At 46.2% G+C, this 24909-nt stretch overlaps 1 protein-coding gene across 4 annotated transcripts in view; it reads left to right on the forward strand.

The window, feature by feature from the left end:
• Window positions 1-22383, forward strand: part of LOC119975857 (cation channel sperm-associated protein subunit epsilon-like) — a 223616-nt gene extending 201233 nt beyond the window's left edge. For 2 of the 4 annotated variants that reach the window (XR_005462814.1, XR_005462817.1), the window contains 3 exons: window positions 9467-9622; window positions 16233-16286; window positions 22312-22383. Coding sequence is in view for 2 of the 4 variants with exons in the window: in XM_038815740.1 (XP_038671668.1) it covers window positions 9475-9486 (12 nt within the window). In the remaining 2 variants the exon portion in view is untranslated. Of the gene's footprint in view, window positions 1-9466; window positions 9623-16232; window positions 16287-22311 lie in introns of those variants that run through there. The other 2 variants (XM_038815749.1, XM_038815740.1) reach the window with 2 other exon arrangements.
• The last annotated feature ends 2526 nt before the right edge of the window (window positions 22384-24909 follow it).

Consider the following 24909-nt stretch of genomic DNA (forward strand, 5'->3'; position numbering starts at 1 on the left):
CACCTTAGCCGCCGCAGGCCTCCTACCCGTCCTGGAACTGGATCGATCCAGTGGCGGATCCAGCACCGTGTTGAAATCCCCCCCCCATTATCAGACCCCCCGCCTCCAAATCTGGAATTCGGCCCAACATGCGCTGCATGAAACCCGCATCATCCCAATTCGGGGCATATATATTGACCAGCACCACCCGCTCCCCTTGCAGCTTGCCGCTCACCATCACGTACCTCCCATCGCTGTCTGCCACCACACTCGACGCCTCAAACGACACCCTCTTCCCCACCAGGATCGCCACCCCCCAGTTTTTTGCATCCAGCCCCGAATGAAACACTTGGCCCACCCTCCCCTTCCTCAACCTAACCTGATCCGCCACCTTCAGGTGCGTCTCCTGAAGCATAGCCACGTCCGCCTTCAGCCCCCTCAGGTGCGCGAACACGCGGGACCGTTTGACCGGCCCATTCAGTCCCCTCACATTCCAGGTGATCAGCCGGATCGGAGGGCCACCTGCCCCCCTCCCCCGTTGACTAGCCATCACCCTTCCGTAATCCGCCACATGCCCGCGCCCCCTGCTCAGCCCGTTCCCCACAGCAATAGACCCCCATCCCGACCTCCTCTGCATGCTCCAGCTCCTTCTTGGCCATTCCAGCAGCAACCCAGTCTCCCCCCCCCCCCTTCCCCCCACCCCCCCCCCCCCCCCCCCCCCAAAAAAAGCTAGGGCCCCCCCCCCCCTAGCTGCGTAACTCCGGCCATTGTACTTCCGTAAGTCAGCCGACTCCTGCTGACCCCGGCTGCTCCCGCCACCCCAATTACCCTCCCCAGTGTTCCCCCAACCATTCCCCCAATGCTTCTCCAGTGCGGGAGAGGGGCCCATGCACCCCCATCCCAAGCCCCGCCTCCCTGACCCAAAACGCGGGAAGACAGGCACATGACCCAACAGGGCTGCGAACCCCACCCAAACCCGCAACCAGTGAAATAATAAAAATCCCAACATGATATGATAAAACACCAAAGCAAACAGATAACAGTCCTGAAAAGCAGAAAAGAAAAGGCAAGACAGCAAAAAAAAACATCGTCCAATAGAACCAAAAAGAGCAAAAGGATATCAAGGAGGGCAAAGCCTCCGGGCTGCGTACAACGTTCCCCAGCTCCCAGTCCTCAGTTCAAGTCCAGCTTCTCTGCCTGGACAAAAGTCCAGGCCTCCTCCGGGGAGTCAAAATAAAGTTGGCGGTCTTTATAAGTGACCCACAGGTGTGCCGGCTGTAACAGGCCAAACTTGACTCCCTTCTTGTGGAGCACTGCCTTCGCCAGGTTAAACCCAGCCCTTCTCTTTGCCACCTCCGCACTCCAGTCCTGGTAGATCCTGATCTCCGTATTCTCCCACTTACTACTCCTCTCCCTTTTCGCCCAACAAAGCACACTCTCCCGGTCGACCAAGCGTTGAAATCGGACCAGCACCGCCCTGGGCGGCTCGTTTGGCCCGGGCTTCTGCAGCCGCACCTGATGGGCACTCTCCAGCTCCAGGGGTCCCTGGAACGACCCCGCACCCATCAGCGAGTTCAGCATCAGGACCACGTAGGCCCCCAAATCCGAACCTTCCAGCCCCTCCGGGAGGCCCAAAATCCGCAGATCCTTCCGGCAGGAGCAGTTCTCCATCTCCTCCATCCTTGCCAACCATTTCTTGTGAAGTGCCTCATGCGACTCCACCTTCACCGCCAGGCCGAGGTGTTCGTCCTCGTTCTCCGAAGCCTTCTGCTGCAGCTCCCGAATCTCCGCAGCCTGAGCTGTCTGAGTCGCCCCGAGCCTGCCCAGCGATGCCCTCAACGGCTCCAGGATCTCAGCTTTTAGTTCCTGGAAGGAGCGCAACAGCATCTCCTGCTGCTCCCTCGCCCACTGCTGCCACGCTGCCGGTTCCCCGCCCGCCGCTATCTTGTCCTTTTTGCCTCGCACCTTCTTCTGTTGCAAAGTTGCTTTTCTGGTCGCTCCACTTCTAGTCCAGCCCATCCACCGGCCGCCAAGCACAGAGGCTGCGTTCCCACCCGGGGAAAAATCAAATCCGCCCCGTTGTGGGCCCTTAAAAGAGCCCTTGGTGAGATCTTTTCCCAGTTGTTCCTTCTGCTGCTAGTATTCAGCTTTCATAAAGGCCCTCAGGTCAGCTCTAAAGCCTTTAAACTCGCCCTTCCCCCGCCTGCATGCTGGAAGAGGCTTTTGTCTCTCTGCTGTAGCTCCAGCCAAATCTTTCACTGCTTCTGCGGGTCTAGTAACCAAGAAACATACCATTCCTGGGGGAAAGTACTCCTCCAGCATTCACCTATGCTTTTTCATAAAAATTCCACCCCATATTGCTTAAAAAAGAGCTCTTTTCTGTAACCTTGGGCAGGAGCTGCCTTTTGTGTGCACTTACTCCATGGTGCACACCGGAAGATGGTTCTTGTTTGTTTTTCAATGTCTCCCCATCTTTATCCCGCGGTTCTTCTTTAAGAGGCTGAATAACATTATTCTGGGATTTGTATGGGCAGGGAAGTCCCCGCGGGTGAAGAGGGTGATGCTTTAAAGGAACAGAGAAGGGGGCTCGCATTGCTGAACTTCAGCAACTATTACTGGGCTGCCAACATAGTGATGATAAGGAAATGGATGGTGGGTGCGGGGTTGGTTTGGGAGCGGATGGAGGCTGCTTTGTGCAGGGGGACTAGCTTAGCAGCCCTGGTCACAGCGCTTCTGCCGCTTCCACCGGCACGGTACTCCACCAGCCCGATAGTGGTGGTGGCTCTTCGGATCTGGGGCAAGTGGAGGAGGCATGTAGGGGAGGTAAGAGCATCGGTGTGGACACCAATCTGCGGCAACCACCGATTTGCCCCGGGGAATATGGACGGGGGTATCGACTGTGGAGGAGGGCGGGGATTGTGAGGATGGGGGATCTGTTCCTGGAAGGGGGCTTTCCGAGCATGAGGGCGCTGGAGGAGAAGTTTGGGCTGGCGAGAGGGAACAACTTTAGATACTTACAGGTGCAGGATTTTGTGCGCAGACTGGTGCCGTCCTTCCCACGTCTCCCGCCGAAGGGCAGGCAGGACAGGGTTGTTTCTAGGGGAGAGGTGGGAGAGGGTAGAGTTTCAGATGTCTACAAGGAGCTAATGAGAGCTGAGGATACATAGACCGAGGACCTGAAGCTTAAGTGGGAGGAGGAGCTCGGGGGGGGGGGGGGGGGGGGGGGGGGGGGGGGCTGGAGGACGGTATTTGGGCAGAAGCCCTGAGCAGAGTAAACACGACCGAAACATGCGCCAGGCTCAGCCTGATCCAGTTTAACGTCATGCACTGGGCCCACATGACGGGGGCCCGGATGAGACAGATTCTTCGGGCTGGAGGACAAGTGTGTTAGATGCGCCGGAGGGCCGGCTAACCATGTACACATGTTCTGGTCGTAAACTCAGAGGGTATTGGCAGGGATTCGCAGATGTCATGTCCCGGGTATTGACAACTGGGGTGGTAATGAGCCCTGAGGTGGCAATCTTTGGGGTTTCGGAGGACCCGGGAGTCCAGGAAGAGAGAGGCCGACGTTCTGGCCTTTGCTTCCCTGGTAGCCCGGCGACGAATGCTGTTGGTATGGAGGGACTCAAAGCCCCCGAGGGCTGAGGTATGGCTCTCGGACATGGCGAGCTTTCTTGGCCTAGAGAAAGTCAAGTTCACCTTGAGAGGTTCGCTATTAGGGTTCGCCCGAAGGTGGCAGCCGTTTATTGACTTCTTCGCAGAGGAGTAAGTGTTACCGGTGGGGGAGTAAGCGTCACCGGGGGGGTGCTAGGGTAGAGTAGAGCAGAGGAGGGGAATATTGAGGAAGGTCCGTGCGTGAACAGAGCCGTGGTTTGCACTATGTTTAATTTGTGTCTTGACTTCTTTTTATTTGTCCGGTACAATGTCACTTTTTGTATATGCCTAAAATACCTCAATAAAATTGTTTGTTAAAAAAAAGTCATGCACAGCAGACTATTGGATAATTTCAAGTTTATGGAGAGTAGAATCTGGGAAACCAGCAGGAGGATGTTAGGATAGTCAAGTCTAGAGATAACAAAAATCTAAAATGTGGTTTTCAACTGCAGAGGAACTGAGAGGAGTGAAGTTAGGCAACATAGTGGTTCAAGAAGGTAATTCACCATCACCTTCTCCAGAGCAATTAGGGACGGGCAACAAAAATGTTGGCCTAATCAGCGACATCCATATCCCATGATCTATTTTTTTTAAATCATGGAGGTAGAAATAGGTGATCTTAGTGATGCCATGAATAGGTTGTCGGAAGCTCATCTTGGAATCAAATATAATGCTACAGGTTGCAAAAGAATCTGGTTTAGTCCTTCATAAAGAAGGATGGAGTTGGCATCTAAGGAATGATACTTAGACTGGGGGACAGAAAACAATGGCTTCTGTCTTCCCAATGTTTAACTGGGGGGGCAACAGTGAAGGAGGCTGAGATAGAACTGGGTGTCATCAGCATATATATGAAAACTAACACTGTGTTTTTGTACGATGTGAGGGGCAGCATGCAGACAAGAAATAGGATACTGTCAAGTATAGGTCTCTGGGGGATATCAATTGTAAATGTTGCCATACTCCCATAGGTTGCTCGCTCCTTTGAGAGAGAGCTGATTGGTGGTCACCAAACCTCAGACAAGGGGCAAGGTTAAGAAGGCAGGGCCTTCATGAATAACCTCAGCCAGTATGGGAATTGAACCTGCACAGTTGGCATTTCTCTGCATTGCAAACCAGCTGTCCCGCCAACTAAGCTAACCAACTGGGGGATACCAGAGATAATGGTGAAGGAATGGGAAGAGAGACCATTGCAAATGATATGCTGGTTACAATTTTTTATTTTTTATTTGGAGAACCCAATTAATTTTTTCCAATTAAGGGGCAATTTAGTGTGGCCAATCCACCTACCCTGCACATCTTTGGTTTGTGGGGGTGAAACCCACGCAAACACGGGGAGAATGTGCAAACTCCACATGGACAGTGATCCAGAGCCGGGATCAAACCTGGGACCTCGGCGCCGTGAGGCTGCAGGGCTAACCAACTGCGCCACCGTGCTGCCGTCTGCTGGTTACAATTAAACAGTTTAGAATGAATGAGTTGAGAGCAGTCCAGCTGGATGATGGTAAAGAGGTATTTGAGGAGCATGGTGTAGTCAACAATATCAAAGGTAGGGCAGCACGGTGACGCAGTGGTAGCATTGCAGCCTCACTGCACTGAGGTCCCAGGTTCGATCCCAGCTCTGTGTGGAATTTGCACATTCTCCCCGTGTTTGCGTGGGTTTCACCCCCCACAACGCAAAGATGTGCAGGGTAGGTGGATTGACCACGTGAAATTACCCCTTAATTGGAAAAAATGAATTGGATACTCTAAATTTATTTTTAAAAAACAATGTCAAAGGTTGCAGGCAGGTTGAGAAGAGAAAAGCAGGATAGTTTACCTTTGTCATATAGAATTTGTTTTATTCATTTGTGGATGTCGCAGGCTGTGTCAGCATTTATTGCCCATCCCTAATTGCCCTTGAGGAGGCAGTTCCAGTTAAGAGTCAACATCATGCTGTGGGTCTGGAGTCACGTGTAGGCCAGATGAGATAAGGACAGCAGATTTGTTTCCCTAAAGGACATTATTGAACCAGGTGGGTTTTTACAACAATCGACAATGGTTTCATGGTCATCATTAGACTTTTTTTAATTCCAGGTTATTTTGTTGAATTCAAATTTCACCATCTGCAGTGGCAGGATTTGAACCTGGGTCCCCAGAGTATTACTCTGGGTCTCTGGTTAACTAGTCCAGAATGTCAATTGTGACTTTAATAGGAGCCACTTTATTACTGTGGCAGAGAGAGGAACCAGATTGAAGGAATTCGAAAATGGAGTTCTGGTAAATATAGGCATGGATTTAGGAAGTGACAATACGTTCAAGGACTTTGCAGACAAACAGAGATTGGAGATGCACAGTGGTTTGAAAGGATGGCGGGGTGAAGGGTTAGTTTTTGATGATAGGGTGAAAACAATGGCAGATTTAAAGGAGACAGGTACAACATGTAAAACAGAGAACCATTAGCAATATTAGCTAACATGGGAATGAGAAGGGAATTGTGACGAGGATGCAGGGATCCTACAGCAAGATCTGGACAGGTTGGGTGAGTGGGAAAACCAATGGCAGATGCAGTATAATTTGGATAAATGTGAGATTATTCATTTTGAAGCAAAAACAGGAAGGCAGATTACTATCTGAATAGTTGTAAATTGGGAGAGGGGAGTGTGCAGCGGGATCTGGGTGTTCTTGTGCACCATTCGCTGAAGGTAAGCATGCAGGTGCAGAAAGCGGTATAGAAGGCTAATGGTATGTTCGACTTCATTGCAAGAGGTTTCGAGTATAGAAGCAGGGATGTGTTGCTACAATTGTACAGGGCCTTGGTGAGGCCACACTTGGAGTATTGTGTGGCGTTTTGGTCTCCTCTGAAGAAGGATGTTCTTGCTCTCGAGGGAGTGCAGCGAAGGTTTACCAGACTGATTCCAGGGATGGCGGGACTATCATATGAGGAGAGATTGACTAGGTTGGGATTGTTCTCGCTGGAGTTCGGAAGAATGAGGGGAGATCTCATAGAGACTTAGAAAATTCTAACAGGACTAGACAGGGTAGATGCAGGGAAGATGTTACCAATGATGGGTTTGTCCAGAACCAGGGGTCACAGCCTGAGGTTTAGGGTAAATCATTTCGGACAGAGATAAGGAGACATTTCTTCACTCAAAGAGTGGTGGGCCTGTGACTTCATTACCACATGAAGTAGTTGATGCTAAAACTTTGAATATATTCAAGAAGGGGCTGGATATAGCACTTGGGGAGAATGGGATCAAAGGCTATGGGGAGAAAGCAGGATTAGGCTATTGAGTTGGATGATCAGCCATGATCGTGATGAAGGCGGAGCAGGCTCGAATGGCCAAAAGGCCTCCTCCTGCTCCTGTCTTCTATGTATCTATGAAAGTTGAGGAGTTCAGTTGGAATAATGTCGAGGGAGGAGAGGATCCCATCGTCAAAAAGAATTTGGAGAATGAACCAAGGAGGGTAGATGGAGTGGTAACAAATCAGCTGCAAACTAATTGAATGATGGAACAGACTTGAATGGCTAAATGGCATATTCCTGTCACTTTGTTCCTATCTTATGTGGGAGTATCAATGGAGATTGGAACTCTACACTAAAAAAAGATTTTGACATCTCAGATTTTGGTATCAGTTTTTACTAAATGATAATTTAGTAGCAGCAGCAGCTTTAGGATTTAGGGCAGCAGGGTAGCATGGTGGTTAGCATAAATGCTTCACAGCTCCAGGGTCCCAGGTTCGATTCCCGGCTGGGTCACTGTCTGTGTGGAGTCTGCACGTCCTCCCCCTGTGTGCGTGGGTTTCCTCCGGGTGCTCCGGTTTCCTCCCACAGTCCAAAGATGTGCGGGTTAGGTGGATTGGCCATGCTAAATTGCCCGTAGTGTCCTAATAAATGTAAGGTTAAGGGGGGGGGTTGTTGGGTTACGGGTATAGGGTGGATATGTGGGTTTGAGTAGGGTGATCATGGCTCGGCACAACATTGAGGGCTGAAGGGCCTGTTCTGTGCTGTACTGTTCTATGTTCTATGTTCTATAATAAACTCTTCGGTATCACAATGGCTAATTATGATTAGCACTGCTGCTTCATGGCACCAAGGACCCGGGTTCGATCCCGGCCCTGGGTCACTGTCTGTGTGGAGTTTGTACATGCTCCCCATGTCTGTGTGGGTCTCATCCCCACAACCCAAAGATGTGCAGAGTTGGTGGATTGGTCACCTTAATTGCACCTTAATTAGGAAAAAAAAGAATTGGGCATTTTAAATTTACTTTTTAAAATGATGATTAAAATCAGACACTCCAAATTATTGCACTTGCCCCTGGAAATTGACCATTTTAAAATGGCTAATGTTAAGCATGTTAGAATCACAAATTGGGAAAAGTAAGACGTTATTTCTTTTGAATATTAAAATTGAACAATGCCAGGAAGAAGGATGAAACAGACTCAATGGGCCGAATGGCCTAATTCTGCTCCTTTATTTTATGTACTTATGATTGAGTTTGTAACTAGCGAATGGTGTTTCCCCTGACTGGTTTACTAAATAATTATCAGAGAATCTGATCCTCTCCTTAATAATTGTGTATAGACAGCACGGTGGCGCAGTGGGTTAGCCCTGCTGCCTCAAGGGGCCAAGGTCCCAGGTTCAATCCTGGCTCTGGGTCACTGTCCGTGTGGAGTTTGCACATTCTCCCTGTGTTTCAGAATTGGTTTAGTAATAATGGAAATCCATCTAGATTATATGACCATATAATACTCAAAAGCCTGGATTTTCATTCCCCGATGGGCAATGCAGAGTTATAAACATTCCTGACCTAACAGACCTGACTCGGTAGAAAATGCCCCAAAAGTTCTCATTTTTGTTCCAGGGTGAGGGGGGAGGAGTAGGGCTGGTGTTAACTGGAGTTGGGCCTTGCCCTTGGACACAGTACAGGCGCAGGCACAGGGTTTGCCAATGCCATAGATGTAAAGGGCCAGACCTCAGTGCTCTAGATTTGTAAGGAGAAAGAATAAAACAATAACAGTTGTTTAGCCCTCACTTATCATTCCCTCTCACCCCAACCACCCCCTTGCTGGCCCACTGTCTCTGGTAGAACTCGATGATCCACAATCTCAGTGTCCTATTAGACCCCAAGCTGAGTTTCCAGTCTCTAATCATCTACATCACAAAGAACACTTTCTCCGCCCCCTTTAAAGTGCCTTCTTCCATTCTAGCCGCTGGCAACTGTTCGTGAAACCCTCACTTGTATTTGAATGTCATTCTAATGTATCGGCCACAAGCTTCATGAATATAAGCTCCATCAAACCTCCGCTGTCTGTATCCTAAAGTGCACCAATATACACTCATACATATTCCAGATGTTCACTGACCCACATTGACCCCTGGCCTACAAACATCTCCAATTTAAAGTTTTCTTCCATAACCACATCTTTCCTCTCTCTGCCATATACTCCAACTTCCAAGAACCCTAATGCTCCTTCAATTCTGGACACTTATGCACCCCCACTCATTTCACCATACCATTGGTGCAATCAGCTGTCTAGACTTCACATTCTGCAATTTATTCCCCAATTCCCATCACCTCTTTACCGCCTCCAAGGCCCTCTTTAAAATCCCCCCTTTGACTAATAATGAAGTCACCCTTCCTGATGTATCCTTTTTGTTTGTTTGCACTTCTGGGATATCTACCTACATTAAAGAAACCATATAGATGCAAGTTTATATCAAAAGGTATGCTGAAGCTGTTGCCTGTTTGCGATGAAGTGGAAAAACATCCATTTTTCTTACAGCATCTGATATTGGAGATTATTTGTGTAGCAATACGATAATTGAGGAGTTTGCTGATGTATTTTGGTTAAGAATTACAGGTCATGCTTTGAATATCCTGGATCGATTAAAAACATGGATAGACCGTATGAAATCCTGAACCAATCAGGCTCTTTCCATCTGACCTGGCCAACTGAATATACTGGGAGTTTATGTTTTCCGTGTGAAAATAGTGGATCCTGACTACAGGTTGTATATTTCCCTAATAGGAAAGAGTATTTGTATGTTGGAATTCTGAACTATGTTTTCTCAAACAAAACAATTTTCTCATATCTCCATCTTTGGAATAAATAGTTTCATTCTAAAAGCAAAATTCCTTTCCTTAACACTGATACACTATTGGTGAAAATTTGTCCTCTGATTTACAGGTAGGGCATGTGCTAAGTCAGGGGTGGGCAAACTTTTCTGTGCAAGGGCCACATTCAGAAATTCACAATTTTAAAGGGCCGCATAATATATTAAGTAAAATAATTAATATTTAAAATAGCCAAAATAAAAGGTTTTTAAAGGAAAAAAAGCAATTAATTTTTATTAATTAATATTTTAAAGTAGAAACTTTACATGAAACACATTTATTTGAAAAACAAAGTAACTCAGTTTAAAGAAAAAAAAGCAATTAATTTTTATTAATTAATATTTTAAAGTAGAAACTTCACATGAAACACATGTTGTGCCGAGCAATGATCACCCTACTCAAGTCAACGTATCCACCCTATACCAGTAACCCAACAGCCCTCCCCATTAACCCTTAATTTTTTTTTTTTAAATAATTTTTTTAAAAACAATTTTTTTTTTAATGACTTGATCTTGGTGGGCCGCATAAAGACCTTTGGCGGGCCACATGCGGCCCATGGGCCGTAGTTTGCCCACCCCTGTGCTAAGTGAATATTCCTAATTTTCTTGTATCATTACAAGCACTTTTATCACTGGTTTCATGCAGTGCTTATCAAATCTACTTTACACACAGAAGGTCCTGGGTTCTATTAGGATTTGTAGGGGAGTTTTGTGCCTGCATTTGCCATTAGCACAAATGTTGATGCAGGTGCAAAATTCCGCGAGAATCAGGAAACTAAATTCTCACCAAAAGATCCCGTCCGCGATTTTCCCGCCACTCTTATGTGATATAATGAGATTCCTGACTACTAAGGGTGGGAACTTCATTTCCCTAGATTTTAGTACATTTCCATCTAATTAAAGGGCTTCCCAGACACATGATCCCCCCCCCCCTCACGGAATATTCATACCTCGATGTCGCGTCGGCAAGATTCACAACAGTTATTTTAAAATGGGAATCAGTGAAAGAGAACCCGCCAGAGGTGCCAAGGTACATATAGCCCCCAGGGGGGAGATGGACATGAGCCTGGCACTGGTTGGCACTTCCCCTGGCAGTGCCAACTGATGCATGCGACGGGGTGGGGGGGGGGGTGTGCCCCGTTATTACTATGGTTGAGGGGGGGTTCTGTGGAGAGAGCCCCTGATTCGTGGGTCGGTGGGTGGGGGCGAGAGAGCCCCTGATATGTCTGTGGTTTGTGTGTGTGTGGGGGGCGGGGGATATAAGTGAGCCCCCAATATCTTAGTTGTGGGAGGGGTGCTGATGATTGTGGATGTCCTCCATGTCCTGGGAGGGGGGATGCCATTTAAAGATGGTGCCCTGATTTCCATGGATCTGGCCTCTTGCCGGCTCCATCAGGCCCCACCCCGCCAGAGTGATGGCTTAATCCACACCCCCAAATTACTGTGCACTAAGTGCCAAAAAAATCTGCACTGAAAACACAGCAGTGCATCTGGAGAGATACATGCTGGTTTTCAGTCAGGCCCTGACATTCTGACAAATTTTGGTAAAATTCCACCTATAACCTAAATAATTCCCATTTCCCACACTTGAAATTACATTTGTGTATTAATATTTGTTCCACATTTTAGCACACAGATCTAGGATGAAAGGATATCCTTGTTCATAAGTTTTTAATAGGGATAGTGCAAATTAGCATTTACTTTGTTCTCAATGTACTTATTTTCGCAATTGAAACTGGCACAGAAACACCTGAGATAACTGCAGTCAAAAGGTGAGAGGTGCAGAAAGTACCTTGCAGAATTAATCAAATAAATACTTTTATGAGTGATTACTGTAGCTTGCATAAAGGTGTCTGCTGAGTTATGTATTATTTGTGTCTTATTTATATTCCCCCCTTTCAGTTGGAGTTAAAGGCAGAAGCTGAGGAAGATCTAGAGGAAGGGGAAATACTTCTTAGTCTAAAGCTAAATAGGGATATGTTTAAAAACAAAATCCGGTGGGGGGGGGGGGCTAGCCCTCCCAAACCTACAATTCTACCACTGGGCAGCGACAGCTGAGCGAATAAAGGGATGGGTCAAGGAGCCAGAAGCCAAGTGGGTGCACGTGGAGGAGTCCTCCTGCAAGGGGACCTCCCTCTGGGCCCTTGCCACGGTTGCTCTCCCATCCCCACCCAAAAAACACTCCAGCAGCCCGTTGATAGCCACCGCCCAGTCCTGAAACCAACTACGGCAGCAATTTGGCCTGACCAAAATGTCGGACAAAGCTCCCATCTGCAACAACCATAGGTTCGCACCAGCGCTGACTGACGCCACCTTCAAAAGTGGGGACAGGTCAGAGGGATACTGACAGTGAGGGACCTATATTCGGATGGCAGGTTCGCAACACTGGAAGAACTGACGGAGAAATTCCAGCTAGCTAGGGGGAACGAGCTAAGGTACCTGCAACTCAAAAACTTCCTACGAAAGGAGACAAGGATGTACCCAGAACCACCAGGACAAACATTATTGGAAGAGTTACTGGACGCAAGCATCCTAGATAAAGGGAACTGTGGCGACATGTATGATGACTGGTAAAAAGGGCCGACACCATACTGGACGCAGCACGAAAGAAATGGGAGGAAGACCTGGGGATTGAAATAGGGTGGGGACTCTGGAGCAAGGCTGCATATGGTCAAGTCCACCTCCCCTGTGCAAGGCTCAGCCTGACACAACTAAAGTGGTACATAGAGCCCACTTAACAAGAACTCAAATGAATAGGTTCTTCACGCAAGTGGAGGATAGATGTGAACGATGCCAAGTAGGCCCGGCCAACCATGCCCACATGTTCTGGTCTTGCCCCAGACTTGTGGAGTACTGGACAGCCTTCTTCGAGGCAATGTCCAAAGTGGTGGGGGTGAGGGTGGTGCCATACCCGAAAGTGGCGGTCTTCAGGTTCTCGGACCAGCCAGATCTATTCCTGGGGAGGAGAGCGGATGCCCTTGCCTTTGCCTCCCTGATCGCCCACTGTAGAATCCTGTTTGGCTGGCAGTCGGCAGCACTACCCAAAGCTGCAGACTGTCCGACCTCTCAGAATCTCTCCAAATGGAGAAAATCAAATTCACCATTCAGACGACAGCTTCCACAGAACGTGTTGTTCCGGGTCCTGTTTGCGGCCAACAAACAAGCAGAATAGCCAGGTAGCCAAGAATCAGGGGAAAGTAGCCAAGGCATGAAAGGGAGGGATAGACCATGGGGGGGGGGGGGGGGGGGGGGGGGGGGGGGGTTCTAAACTTAAGAGAAAAGAAAGGTGAACACAGGAGAAGGGGAGGGGGGGGGCATAAGTGGGGGGAGGGGGAGGGAAGAGAGAGGGAACAATAGAGGGGAACCAGAGAGGGGCGGGGGAAGGGGGGGGGTGCCCCCCCCCCCCCCCACAAACAGGTGCCTACTTATTTGTTAAAAATAATATTGCTAACTGTACAGAGTTGCTGTTGTTGAGCCAGTGCACAACATCCTACCATTTTCTCCCTCTTCTATATATATATTTTTTATTCTGTGTACGTAACTGTAAATATACTTTGTTCAAAAATCCAATAAAAAACATTTATTAAAAAAAGTGGGAATAAAAACCATGGAAGAGTTGCAACAGAGACGCCAGCCTGTTCAGAGATTGGTGGTTAAGTAGGTGTCATAACTTTTTAAGGATTTTATTTGTGGGGGTGCGGTTTACTCATGTGTACAAAGGTGGAGTAGGTAAGGAGATTTAAATCTTAAGGGATACAGGAGCAAGTCAGTATTTAATGGTGAGAGATAAGGAGATATGTAGTTTGGAAGGTCTATTGCCAGAAAAGGTGGTAATATGTGGGAGTAGTGGTGAGAGGAGTGGTGAAAAGTGGTGAAGTGGTGGTAGGAGTAATAAAAAACGTATTCTTTTTCAGGTGTACAGTTTATCCTAGGTAATTGTTTGTTCTTTGTTTAACAAGCTGTGTTTAATAAACAAAGCTAATTTATTACACTACATTGAATTTGAATCGAACATATTACTAAGGAATTAGTTAGTAAACATTACTACACATCTACACTATTAACTATGCTATTAGTTCAACTATCTCAAAACTACTCTGTCTTCTTATCTTCCACTCTCCACCTATATCCCAGAAGTCAAGAAGGCATGTGATATTTATACGGTTGCGCTATAGCACCATTTGAATAGTCACCGTCAGTGACTAGAGTAGTAACATTAAATTAACCCTTAATTTGTTTTACAATATGTATATTGTGACAGTAATGATACAGCTGGATCACAGGTGAGAGTGCAGCCTACTGTAGTGGAAATGTCAGTGGAAAGTCAAACAATTGAGGTGTTGCAAGAAGCATATCCTGGGGTGTTTCCTGATTGTGTGATGAGATCACAAAGCCACAGGTTGAGACAGGAGGAAGCGAACTTGAGGAATGCCCATAGGGAGGCTGAAGTTCAGTTGTCAGAAAACATGTTTGATCAGATGGGTAGTAAAGAACGAGCGGGTGCGGATAAAATAGATATCTTTGGTTAAAGAAAGTTGGTAGAATTACAGCAGAAAGATTCAGAGATAAAGCAGTTGTATCTGAAAGCAAATACAGAAACAGAATCTGAGTGTATACCAGAGTGTTATTGCATTAGAAATAATGTATTAATGAGAAAATGGAAACCTTTACATATTCAAGCAGTTGAAAAATAGGCAGATGTGTATCAAATGGTGGGCTATAGAAAGGAGGTTTTGCTTTGACTTTAGTAAGCTGTGGACACCCAACTAGCTCATGAAGTTTCTGTCGGGGATCATTTAGGAGTAAGAAAAACGCAAGAAAAAATGCAAAACATTTTTAATGGCCTGGGCTGCATCAGGGTGCAGTTGAATTTTGCCTTGGGCAGCACGGTGGCACAGTGGTTAGTGCTGCTACCTCACAGCCCCAGAAGCCCGGGTTCACTTCCAGCCTCGGGTGACTGTGTGTGGAGTTTGTACATTCTCTCTGAGTCTGCATGGGTTTCCTCCGGGTGCTCTGGTTTCCTCCTACAGTCCAAAGATATGCAGGTTAGGTGGATTAGCCATGGTAAAAATTGCCCTATAGTGTCCAAAGGTTAGGTGTGATTATGGGGATAGGGTGGGGGAGTGGGCCTAGGTAGGGAGGTCTTTCAGATGGTCGGTGCAGACTCCATGGGCCAAATGGCCTCCTTCAGCATTGTAGGAATTGCTTGATTCTAAGTCACATACGTCAGGTAATAGGGAAACCTTATGCGGTAATCAAACCAACACCGTTAATACCCATTCCAGCATTTGAGGAACCTTTTTATTAATTTATTACATGGGACCCCTGAAAAAACAAAAAGTGGGAATCAGTATTTGTATTTTTTTAATGTAAATTTAGAGTACCCAATTATTTTTTTCCAATTAAGGGGCAATTTAGTGTGGCCAATCCACCTACCCTGCACATCTTTGGGTTGTGGGAGTGAAACCCACGCAAACACGGGGAGAATGTGCAAACTTCACAGGGAATCAGTATTTGTTGACCACACTGGATGTGTCTATTAGATTTCCAGAGGCCATTCAAGTTCTCACCCTTCTTACTAGCGTGAACTTGATCCTATCATCAGGGAAGGTCTGGTGAGATTGCGATCGGAAATCTCGCAGCACAAATCCATTTTTGGTCTCTCGTGAGATTTAATGGCCATTACGGGATTTGCAGCCGCTAAATTGCGTCCCAATGTGTTTGGCGTTGACAGGTCCTCCACCCAAAGAACTAATTCAATTTGTGTTTCAGAGGGGCCAGAATGTGTTTTTGCATCACGCTGGATATAAGATCAAATAAAATTGGCTGAGAGTTTAACTGGAGACCCAGAGTTGACCATCAAAAGATTTAGCTTGATGGGGAAAATGGAAAGATTGATGGAGTTAGAAACACTTGGGTGATAATGAAGCTGAAAAAACAGACTTCAGTTTTGCTGACATGGGCTGAAACTAATTTTCACTCACCTTGGAATCAAGCAGTCGGGAAGGGTAGCAAAAGCCTTGGTGGTGAAGAAGTATAGATGGATGTCTACAGGATTCTAATATCAAAGCAAAAGTTGAGGCACCAATATTAAGAGGTGAGTCAGCGAGTTTAATTTTATGTTGTGATGGATGAGCTCTGGAGTTCTTAAGGGTTGCTAATATTCAGACATTTAAATTATTTTTGGAGATACCAGGCAAGGGTGAAGAACCAAACAAATGTTAGGATTCGGGAACATGTGTGTGTGGGGGTTGGGGGAATGGAGCGGTTTTTTTGATTCTGAAGTAATGAAGTTCCCAGTTTTTACATTTGTTTTACTTGAGGGCCAGTGGTTGTGCCTTACCCTTGGCCCACAAGCTGAGCATCTCAGTCCTAAAATTAAAGTGACTCATTCTTGTCAACTCAATAAATGAAACTTTGTTCACAAATTAGCTCACAAAAAAGTATTTTCCAGTACTTTCCATATCGTTTCTAATTTGTTAATCATATATTTTTGTTTCTGCAGTTTCTGTGAATTGACAGCTGAATTTGCCGTAGAAACCTATGGGGTGCTAACCAGGTATAGTTTCTGTAGCTGAAGTCGTGATCCAGAGTAGACAGTTTGCATCCACATCACCATTGAACCGCATAAAATACGAGATTCCCCAAATACTTATTTTAACACCTAACAATTTTCTTTGGAATAATCATGGCACGGTGGAATTTTGTGCACCTTTTGAATTCTATCTATAAATGATGGGACTATGCAATATGATAGCTCACATCAACTGCATCCAATATGATATATTTGCCCACATTTAGAAAATTAAAGGGCATAGAACCATCGTACCAGTTGCAGAAAGGCCATTCTGCTCATCATATTTATGCCAGTCAAAGAGGAAACTAGCTGTTCATTTAAATCCCATTTTCCAGCACCTGGTCAGTAATTTTGCATGTTACAGGACTTCTGATGCAGATCCAGGTACATTTTAAATGAGTTGAGCATTTCAGCCTCAACCGGCAATTTAGGCAGCGAATTCCAGATGCCCACCACCCTCTGGGTGAAAAGGCTTTTCCTCATGTACCCTCTAATCCCTCCACCAATCACCTTAAATCCCCTGGCAATTGACCTCTCAGCTAGGGAAACCAGTTTTTCCTGTCTAACCAGTCCAGACCTCTTGTAATTTTGTACACCTCAATTAGGTCACCCCTTAGCCTCCTCTGTTCTAAGGAAAACATGATGTGGAGATGGCGGCATTGGACTGGGGTGAGCACAGTAAGAAGTCTTACAACACCAGGTTAAAGTCCAACAGGTTTGTTTCAAACACTAGCTTTCGGAGCACTGCTCACCTGAAGAAGGAGCAGTGCTCCGAAAGCTAGTGTTCGAAACAAATCTGTTGGACTTTAACCTGGTGTTGTAAGACTTCTTACTAAGGAAAACAACACTAGTTTATCCAATCTCCCCTCATAGCTGCAATTTTCAAACTCTGGCAGCATTCTTGTAAATCTCTTCTGCACCCCCTCCAGAGCAGTTATGTCCTTCTTGTAATACAAAAGTGTTCAAAAATGCCATTGCAAAACCAGTTTAATTGAGTGTCCAGCTTGTAAGTGGAAACAATCAGGCAAGATATTCTTATCTTTGAGGGCATGCATCGTTGTCATGTGTGAAGTGCTCCTCCACTACCAATAATGTAATATTTGTCCCAAAATTTATATTTAAAAAAAATTAAAGTCAAATGCTGGGGGTTTAAACACTTCAGATGTTTGTTGAACATACAGCTATGTGTTCAAATGGAGGACACCCCTTTATACTGTGCTTGAATTATTGCATTGCATTATGATTTGATAAACCAGGGCAGCACGGTGGCCTAGAGGTTAGCACAGCTGCCTCACGGCGCTGAGGTCCCAGGTTCGATCCTGGCTTTGGGTCACTGTCCGTGTGGAGTTTGCACATTCTCCCCGTGTCTGCGTGGGTTTCACCCCCACAACCCAAAATGTGTAGAGTAGGTGGATTGGTCACACTAAATTCCCCATTAATTGGAAAAAATAATTGGGTAATCTAAATTTATAGGGAAAAAAATGATTTGATAAACCAAAAGGAAAAACAAACAATGAAGAATTTGCTTTGCCAGAAGCTTAGACTTTGTTAAACCAAAAGAACTTGTCATTTTCCTTTGTCGTTTGGATAAAGGGCAATTGATCCATTTAAGATGAAGGCTGCCTGCTTCTGATTCATGGATAGCTGATTAGGCTCATTAAAAGTCTTGCTAAGGGCACCAACAGCAGACCAGTCAGCCTTCATTTCTTGAAACATCTGGGAATGTGAGTTCCATCTCCTACAGTTCCACTGCCTGAAGGCAGATACCCAGCCGTTGACTGGAGTTTGGCTGGGGGAGCAGGTGAGCCTACAATTAGGTCTGCTGAAGAGTGCAGGTGCAGCCAGAGCCCAGAGCCCAGAGCCTTGTAGAGGAATTACGCATTCCCCCACCACCACGCCTCCCACATGCCACTCAGTAGTAGTGATCTGGCTTTAACTTAATTTTATTTTTTAAAACCTGGGGTAGATCTTCTGAACTGATCACCACGCTTGAATAGGGAAAATTCCTTCCTTGGTTTAAAGGGCCTATTTTCCTCTGGGGAGGCTGGGGCAGGAGAGTGTTTGGCTCACCATAGAATCTTAGAATTTGCAGTGCAGAAAGAGGCATTCGGCCCATCGAGTCTGCACCGGCCCTTACAAAGAGCACCCTACTCAAGCCCACGTATCTACCCTATCCCCGTAACCCAGTATCCCCCACTTAACCTTTTTGGACACTAAGGGCAATTTAGCATGGCCAATCCACCTAACCTGCACATCTTTGGACTGTGGGAAGAAACTAGAGCACCCGGAGGAAACCCATACAGACACGGGGAGAACGTGCAGACTCCGCACAGACAGTGACCCAGCCGTGAGTCGAACCTCGGACCCTAGAGCTGTGAAGCAACTGTGCTTACCACTATACTACTGTGCTGCCTACCCCAGAACCAGATCGTAGGCAACGACTGGGGCAGATGAGTGCCAAGGCAGGCTGGTCAGAAGGCCCACCTCAGTTCTCTGGCACTTTGTTTGATTTTTGATTTGATTTATTGTCACATGTAACGAAGTGCAGTGAAAAGTATTTTTCTGCGGACAAGGGAATGTACACAGTACGTACATAGTAAACAAAAAGAATAATCAACAGAGAACATATTCAAATGGTACATTGACAAAGTGATTGGTTACAGTGCGGAACAAGGGGCCAAACAAAGCAAATACATGAGCAAGAGCAGCATAGGGCGTCGTGAATGGTGTTTGTACAGGGAACAGATCAGTATGAGGGGGAGTCATTGAGGAGTCTAGTAGCTGTGGGGAAGAAGCTGTTCCTATGTCTGGATGTGCGGGTCTTCAGACTTCTGTGCCTTCCACCTGATGGAAGGGTCTGGAAGAAGGCAATGCCTGGGTGGGAGGGGTCTCTGATAATGCTGTCTGCCTTCCTGAGGCAGCGGGAGGTGTAGACAGAATCAATGTGGGGGTGGCAAGCTTGTGTGATGCGTTGGGCTGAGTTCACCACACTCTGCAGCTTCTTGCGATCTTGGACTGAGCAGTTGCCATACCAGGCTGTGATGCAGCCGGACAGGATGCTCTTTATTGCACATCTGTCGAAGTTTGTGACAGTTGATGCAGACATGCCAAATTTCTTTAGCTTCCGTAGGAAGTAGAGACGTTGTTAGGCTTTCTTGACTGTTGCATCAACGTGAGTGGATCAGGACAGACCGTTGGTGATGGTGACCCCCAGGAAATTAAAGCTATCAATCATCTCCACTTTGGAGCCATTGATGCAGACGAGAGTGATGTGTCATGCTACGCTACCTGAAGTCGATGATCAGTTCCTAGGTCTTTCTGACCCAGTTGTATTAAAAGCAGTTAAGCCCTCTAATCCTCTCTTCTACCTACTATCGCTGAACCTTCCATGCACCATGCCACTTTCAAGGCCTCCATGCTTCTCACCCACCCACATATTCCCTCGTATCCTCAGGTCACCTCCTTAGCCACTCACCCAATATCCACCATAGGCAGATCTCAGGAATCATGAAATAGCAGTGGGCCAACTTTGAAATATATATGAAAAAAAATGAACTTCTGATAATCTAATAGAATTGTCACTTAAACACATTTCATACTGGAAAAAAACTCAACAGACATTTAGAAAACCAGCAAATATTCCCTCTGTTACAAAAACAATCAAATTTCTATTTGGTAACCTCATCAAAAACAGCTGAACCCTGGTTAGCACGGCTGCCTCACGGTGCCAAGGATCCAGGTATGATCCTGGCCCTGGGTCACTGGCCGTGTGGAGTTTGCATATTCTCCCCGTGTCTGCATTGGTCTCACCCCCCACAACCCACAGATGTGCAGGTTAGGTGAACTGGCCACATTAAATTGCTCCTTAACTTAAAAATAACAGCTAATCCCTTCATATAATTTTTTAAACTGTGAATACAAATTATGAACTCATCACTACCTGAGCCTGTTTACCAGCCTTAATTGGACAGGGAACAATTCTCCATGCCAATTAATTGGCACACATTAGTGAACTCTCAGATCAGTAACTGCCCCATAGAATGAGTCTAAAGCCAGGAAGCAACACCAGCTCTTGTTTCCATGCATCAAAGTGAAAATTCAGTCCATCGTTTTAATTGTATCTGCCGAACGTTTATGTTTGATATTGCTGCAAGAAATCCGCTAACAAGGCACCCATTGAGGAACTACTCACTCCTAGGCTGGGATTTCCCAGCCCCAACAGCACGTTTTCTGGTACCAGAGGCAGCTCGCTCTTGGGCGTTGGTGGAATCTTCCTGTCCCGTCTAAGTCAATGGCCATTTGCATTGCTCGCCTGCCGCATTGCTGGGGAACCTGCTGCGGGGAATTTTCTTTGGATGATCCCACTGGTGAGAAGGGCCAGAAAATTTAGGCCCCAGTGTGTGTTTTTGTGTTTATTAAAACCAACGGACATAAAATCATGGTGTGGGATTGTAAGGTAGCACAGTGGTTAGCACTGTTGCTTCACAGCTTCAGGATCCCAGGCTCTATTCCCGGCTTGGGGCACTGTCTGTGCGGAGTCTGCACATTCTACCCGTGTCTGCGTGGGTTTCCTCCAGGTGCTCTGGTTTCCTCCCACAAGTCCTGAAAGATGTGCTGTTAGGTAATTTTGACATTCTGAGTTCTCCCTCTGTGTACCTGAACAGACGCCGGAATGTGACAATTAGGGGATTTGCACAGTAACGTCATTGAAGTGTTAATGTAAGCCTACTTGTGACAATAAAGATTATTATTATTATGAATTTCTTAATTTGTGCTCTGCCTGTATAACAGAAACTGGTTCCGTGAACATTTCACTGCTCTGATTTAAATAAATATATTAGTTACTTTAATCTGTGTAAATCTGCTCTGCATTTAGCATCCAAGGAGCTGGTTTAGCTCAGTGGGCTAGACAGCTGGTTTGTGATGCAGAAAAAGGCCAGCAGCACGGGTTCAATTCCTGTACCAGCTGAGAATTCTGAATTCTCCCTCTGTGTACCTGAACAGGTGTTAGAATGTGATGACTTAGAGGCTTTTCACAGTAACTTCATTGCAGTGTTAATGTAAGCCTACTTGTGACAATAAAGATTATTTATTTTTATTAGGCATTTCAGCAAACGATTATGTAAGAGCCAATAAACAGATCAGTGAAAGTAGGCTCCTTGTTCAGGTGCATGCCTCAACTAACACCATTAGCACAGATCAGCCCAACCATATGGACGGTGCGGTGGCACAGTGGTTAGCACTGTTGCTTCACCGCCCCAGGATCCCAGGTTCGATTCCCGGCTTGAGTCACTGTTTGTGTGGAGTCTGCATGTTCTCCCCCTGTCTGCCTGGGTTTCCTCCGGGTGCTCCAGTTTCATAGAACATAGAACAGCACAGCACAGAACAGGCCCTTCAGCCCTCGATGTTGTGCCGAGCAATGATCACCCTACTCAACCCCACGTATCCACCCGATACCCATAACCCAACAACCCCCCCCTTAATCTTACTTAACCACAAGTCCCGAAAGACGTGCTGTTAGGTGAATTGGACATTCTGAATTCTCCCTCAGCGTACCCGAACAGGGGCCGGTGTGTGGTGATTCGGGAATTTTCACAGTAACTTAATTGCAGTGTTTATGTAAGCCTACTTGTGACACTAATAAAGATTATTATTATCATATGGCTATAACTTCAAGATCCTAGCTATCAAATAAGAATCTATTTGAGAATAAATATTTCAGAAATATAAAAGCAGTACTATCAGGAGAAAGTAAGAATTCAGATTACCTGATTTCACATTTCGGGACTTGTGAGAGGAAACCGGAACACTCAGAGGAAACCCACGCAGACACGGGGAGAATGTGCAGATGCCGGACAGTGATCCAAGTGGGAATTGAACCTGGGACCCTGCCACTGTGAAGCAACAATGCTAACCACTGTGCTCCTGTCAATATTCTTTTTAAAGGTTAAAGCTCTCCCTGGAGATCGTGACACTCTTAATAATCAAAGATTTTGTGTCATTACAGGGAAGAAACCACCATAATTAACTCTTTGGTGTGGTCCTTTATATTTATTCTACTCTGCAGCTTTGCCTACAGTTACTATAAGTATATGAAGATCTTCGGAGAGATGCTGTATTACAAGCAAATGAATAAATATTCTTGATAACAAATATATTCAATCCAAAGTGCAGAGCCAGCATTTCAAATCCCATAATACTCTTTATTTTGCCATAAAAAATGTTTATGTAATATCACTATCTAATTGTCAAATAGTTATAATACTTAGTGAAATGCCTGTAAGCATTGTAATGTCATTAATTTCTAGTAAAGTTGTTCATCTTAAATGACACACATTGTTTATGAACTTTGGTAATAAAATGAGTACTGGCTTTGATGTTTCCAGGTTTCTTTTGGGGATTTTTGCATAGAATTACACAGAATTCCCAAATTGGGAAAATCCTGTATATTTGGGCAATCCGTATTTTTGTTTAATCTCTGCATGATTCTAATCCCATGAGCCCATCCTGCTCCTATATCAGTTCACAAACGCAAAGTACTGTGAATCATGGAAATGTGAAATTAAAATGGCATCTGCAGAAAGGGAAAAACATATTGGATTTTATGGTAATGACAGGGACCAACCACCATGGTTAAAAGCGAAAAGGGAATCCACTTCAATAGACAACAAAACCAGAAACTGCATCTTGTCAGTGGCATCCAATTAATTACCTGCTGACCCGATCAAGGATTGCCACTCATTCTCCAAGAGCTGTCAGTGAATCAGAGAGCCAGCAGCTTCAACTGTGCCACAGGAGTGGTAAGAATTGCTGAGGCTCCACCATGAGAATCAGGGAGTATCACTGGCATTTGCCCTTAAAGTCTGGAAAGTGGGATCTGGGGGCCACAGGAGTCAACAAGTCCGGGCAAAGGTGAGGTGGCTACAGAGGCTGGGGACACATTTACCACATGGGTGACCATTGCTGCTGGGGTCCCATCCATGGACCAAAAAGTGCACAAATATGAATGTCCCACTTGGAGCCTGTCAGCAGGGAAACCCTGACGGTCTCGCCACCTGGTGGTGGGCCCCTAATGTGCTGATAAAATGCAAAGTGATGGTGGGGAATGCCCTTAATTGGCCACATTAAAACAGTGACTACACTTCAAAAGCAGTAAAGTGCTTTGAGATGTCCAGTGGTCCATGAAAAGCATCCTATCCAAATGTAAGCCTATTTCATTCTCAAATGAAGAGGCCCATAGCTGCTAGAGGAGGAATGTTACATAAGATTGAGATTGGCTGTGGCCTTTCATCATGGTGTCTCCTTCACTGGAACATTAAGACTCTGGCTCCAATGGCCCTCCAGCCTGTCACCAGGATGCTGCCACTAAGCACCATCTCCTACTACCTTCACACAATGGCTGTCTGCTTTCATGAAGTAGGATGCAGTGGTGGGATTTGAACCTGGGTCCCCAGAGCATTATTCAGGGTGTCTGCACTATTAGTCCAGTGTTAGCACCACTGAGCCATCGCCTGCCCACAACTGACGGAGGAGGCACCACAAATACTCTGATCCTCAATGATGGAGGAGCCTAGCACATAAGTACAACCATTTTCAGCCAGAAGTGCCAAATGGATGTTCAGTTTCTCCCTCTTCTTCACAGAAGCCAGCCTTCAGCCAATTAGATTCACTCCATGTTGTATCAAAAAATGGCTAAAGGCATTGGATACTGCAAAGCATATTGGCCCTGACAACATCCCAGCAACCCGATCGAAGACTGATGTACCGTCAATTACCACGAGACGAGAATGGTGGAACAATCGAGGCTTTATTGAACAAGATGTTGTGCCTCCTGTAGCTGGAACCAGAATGGCTGCAGCGCAGGAGAGCACACACTTTTATACACTGCCTGCTGGGCAGAGCCAGCAGGCAGGGATTTACCATTGTACCTTTAATATACGGGCAGTGCCGTAATACATACAATATACTACTAGTGGTGTTTACCACAAAGACTTGTGCTCAAGAACTAGAAGTGTCCCTAGCCAAGCTACTTGGCACATCATCAACAGTGGCATCTACCCTGTAATGTGGAAAATTGCCACCGTATGTTCGGTTCTCTGTAAACTGTTGATTGTAAAATTTCAGACACTTCGCCCAGTTTATTATCCAAACATTTTACCCAGGTGCCCTCATTTGTAAGATGAACAAAGTACAGACACAGGGGGCTGAATTCTCCGCCGGTGGGATGCTCCGTCTTGCCGGCAGCCCGGGGGTTTCCCGACGGCGTGGGGCTGCCCCACAATGGGAAACCCCATTGACCAGCCGGCAAAACGGAGCATCCCGCTGGCGGAGTGAAACAGAAATGTGGCGCGGCGGGTCGGAGAATCCAGCCCAGGTTCTCAATTCAATCCAAGTTAATTTTCAAACACAACAAAACAGTTAACCTCCCAAATTATCCCAACTATAATATGCCCAAGATTCTAATACTACAGATGCCGATGATGGTTCAAGTTGCGGGTCCAATCCTCTGAGTCTCAGTCATCTCAGGGCTCCAGTCTGCAAAGGTGGGTTCGAATGCCTCTTCCGCTGTCCTCTGGTCATCCATTGAGACTTCTCCGTTGCCTCC

Source organism: Scyliorhinus canicula, chromosome 1 (genome assembly GCF_902713615.1).
Source record: "Scyliorhinus canicula chromosome 1, sScyCan1.1, whole genome shotgun sequence".
Lineage (NCBI taxonomy): Eukaryota > Metazoa > Chordata > Chondrichthyes > Carcharhiniformes > Scyliorhinidae > Scyliorhinus > Scyliorhinus canicula.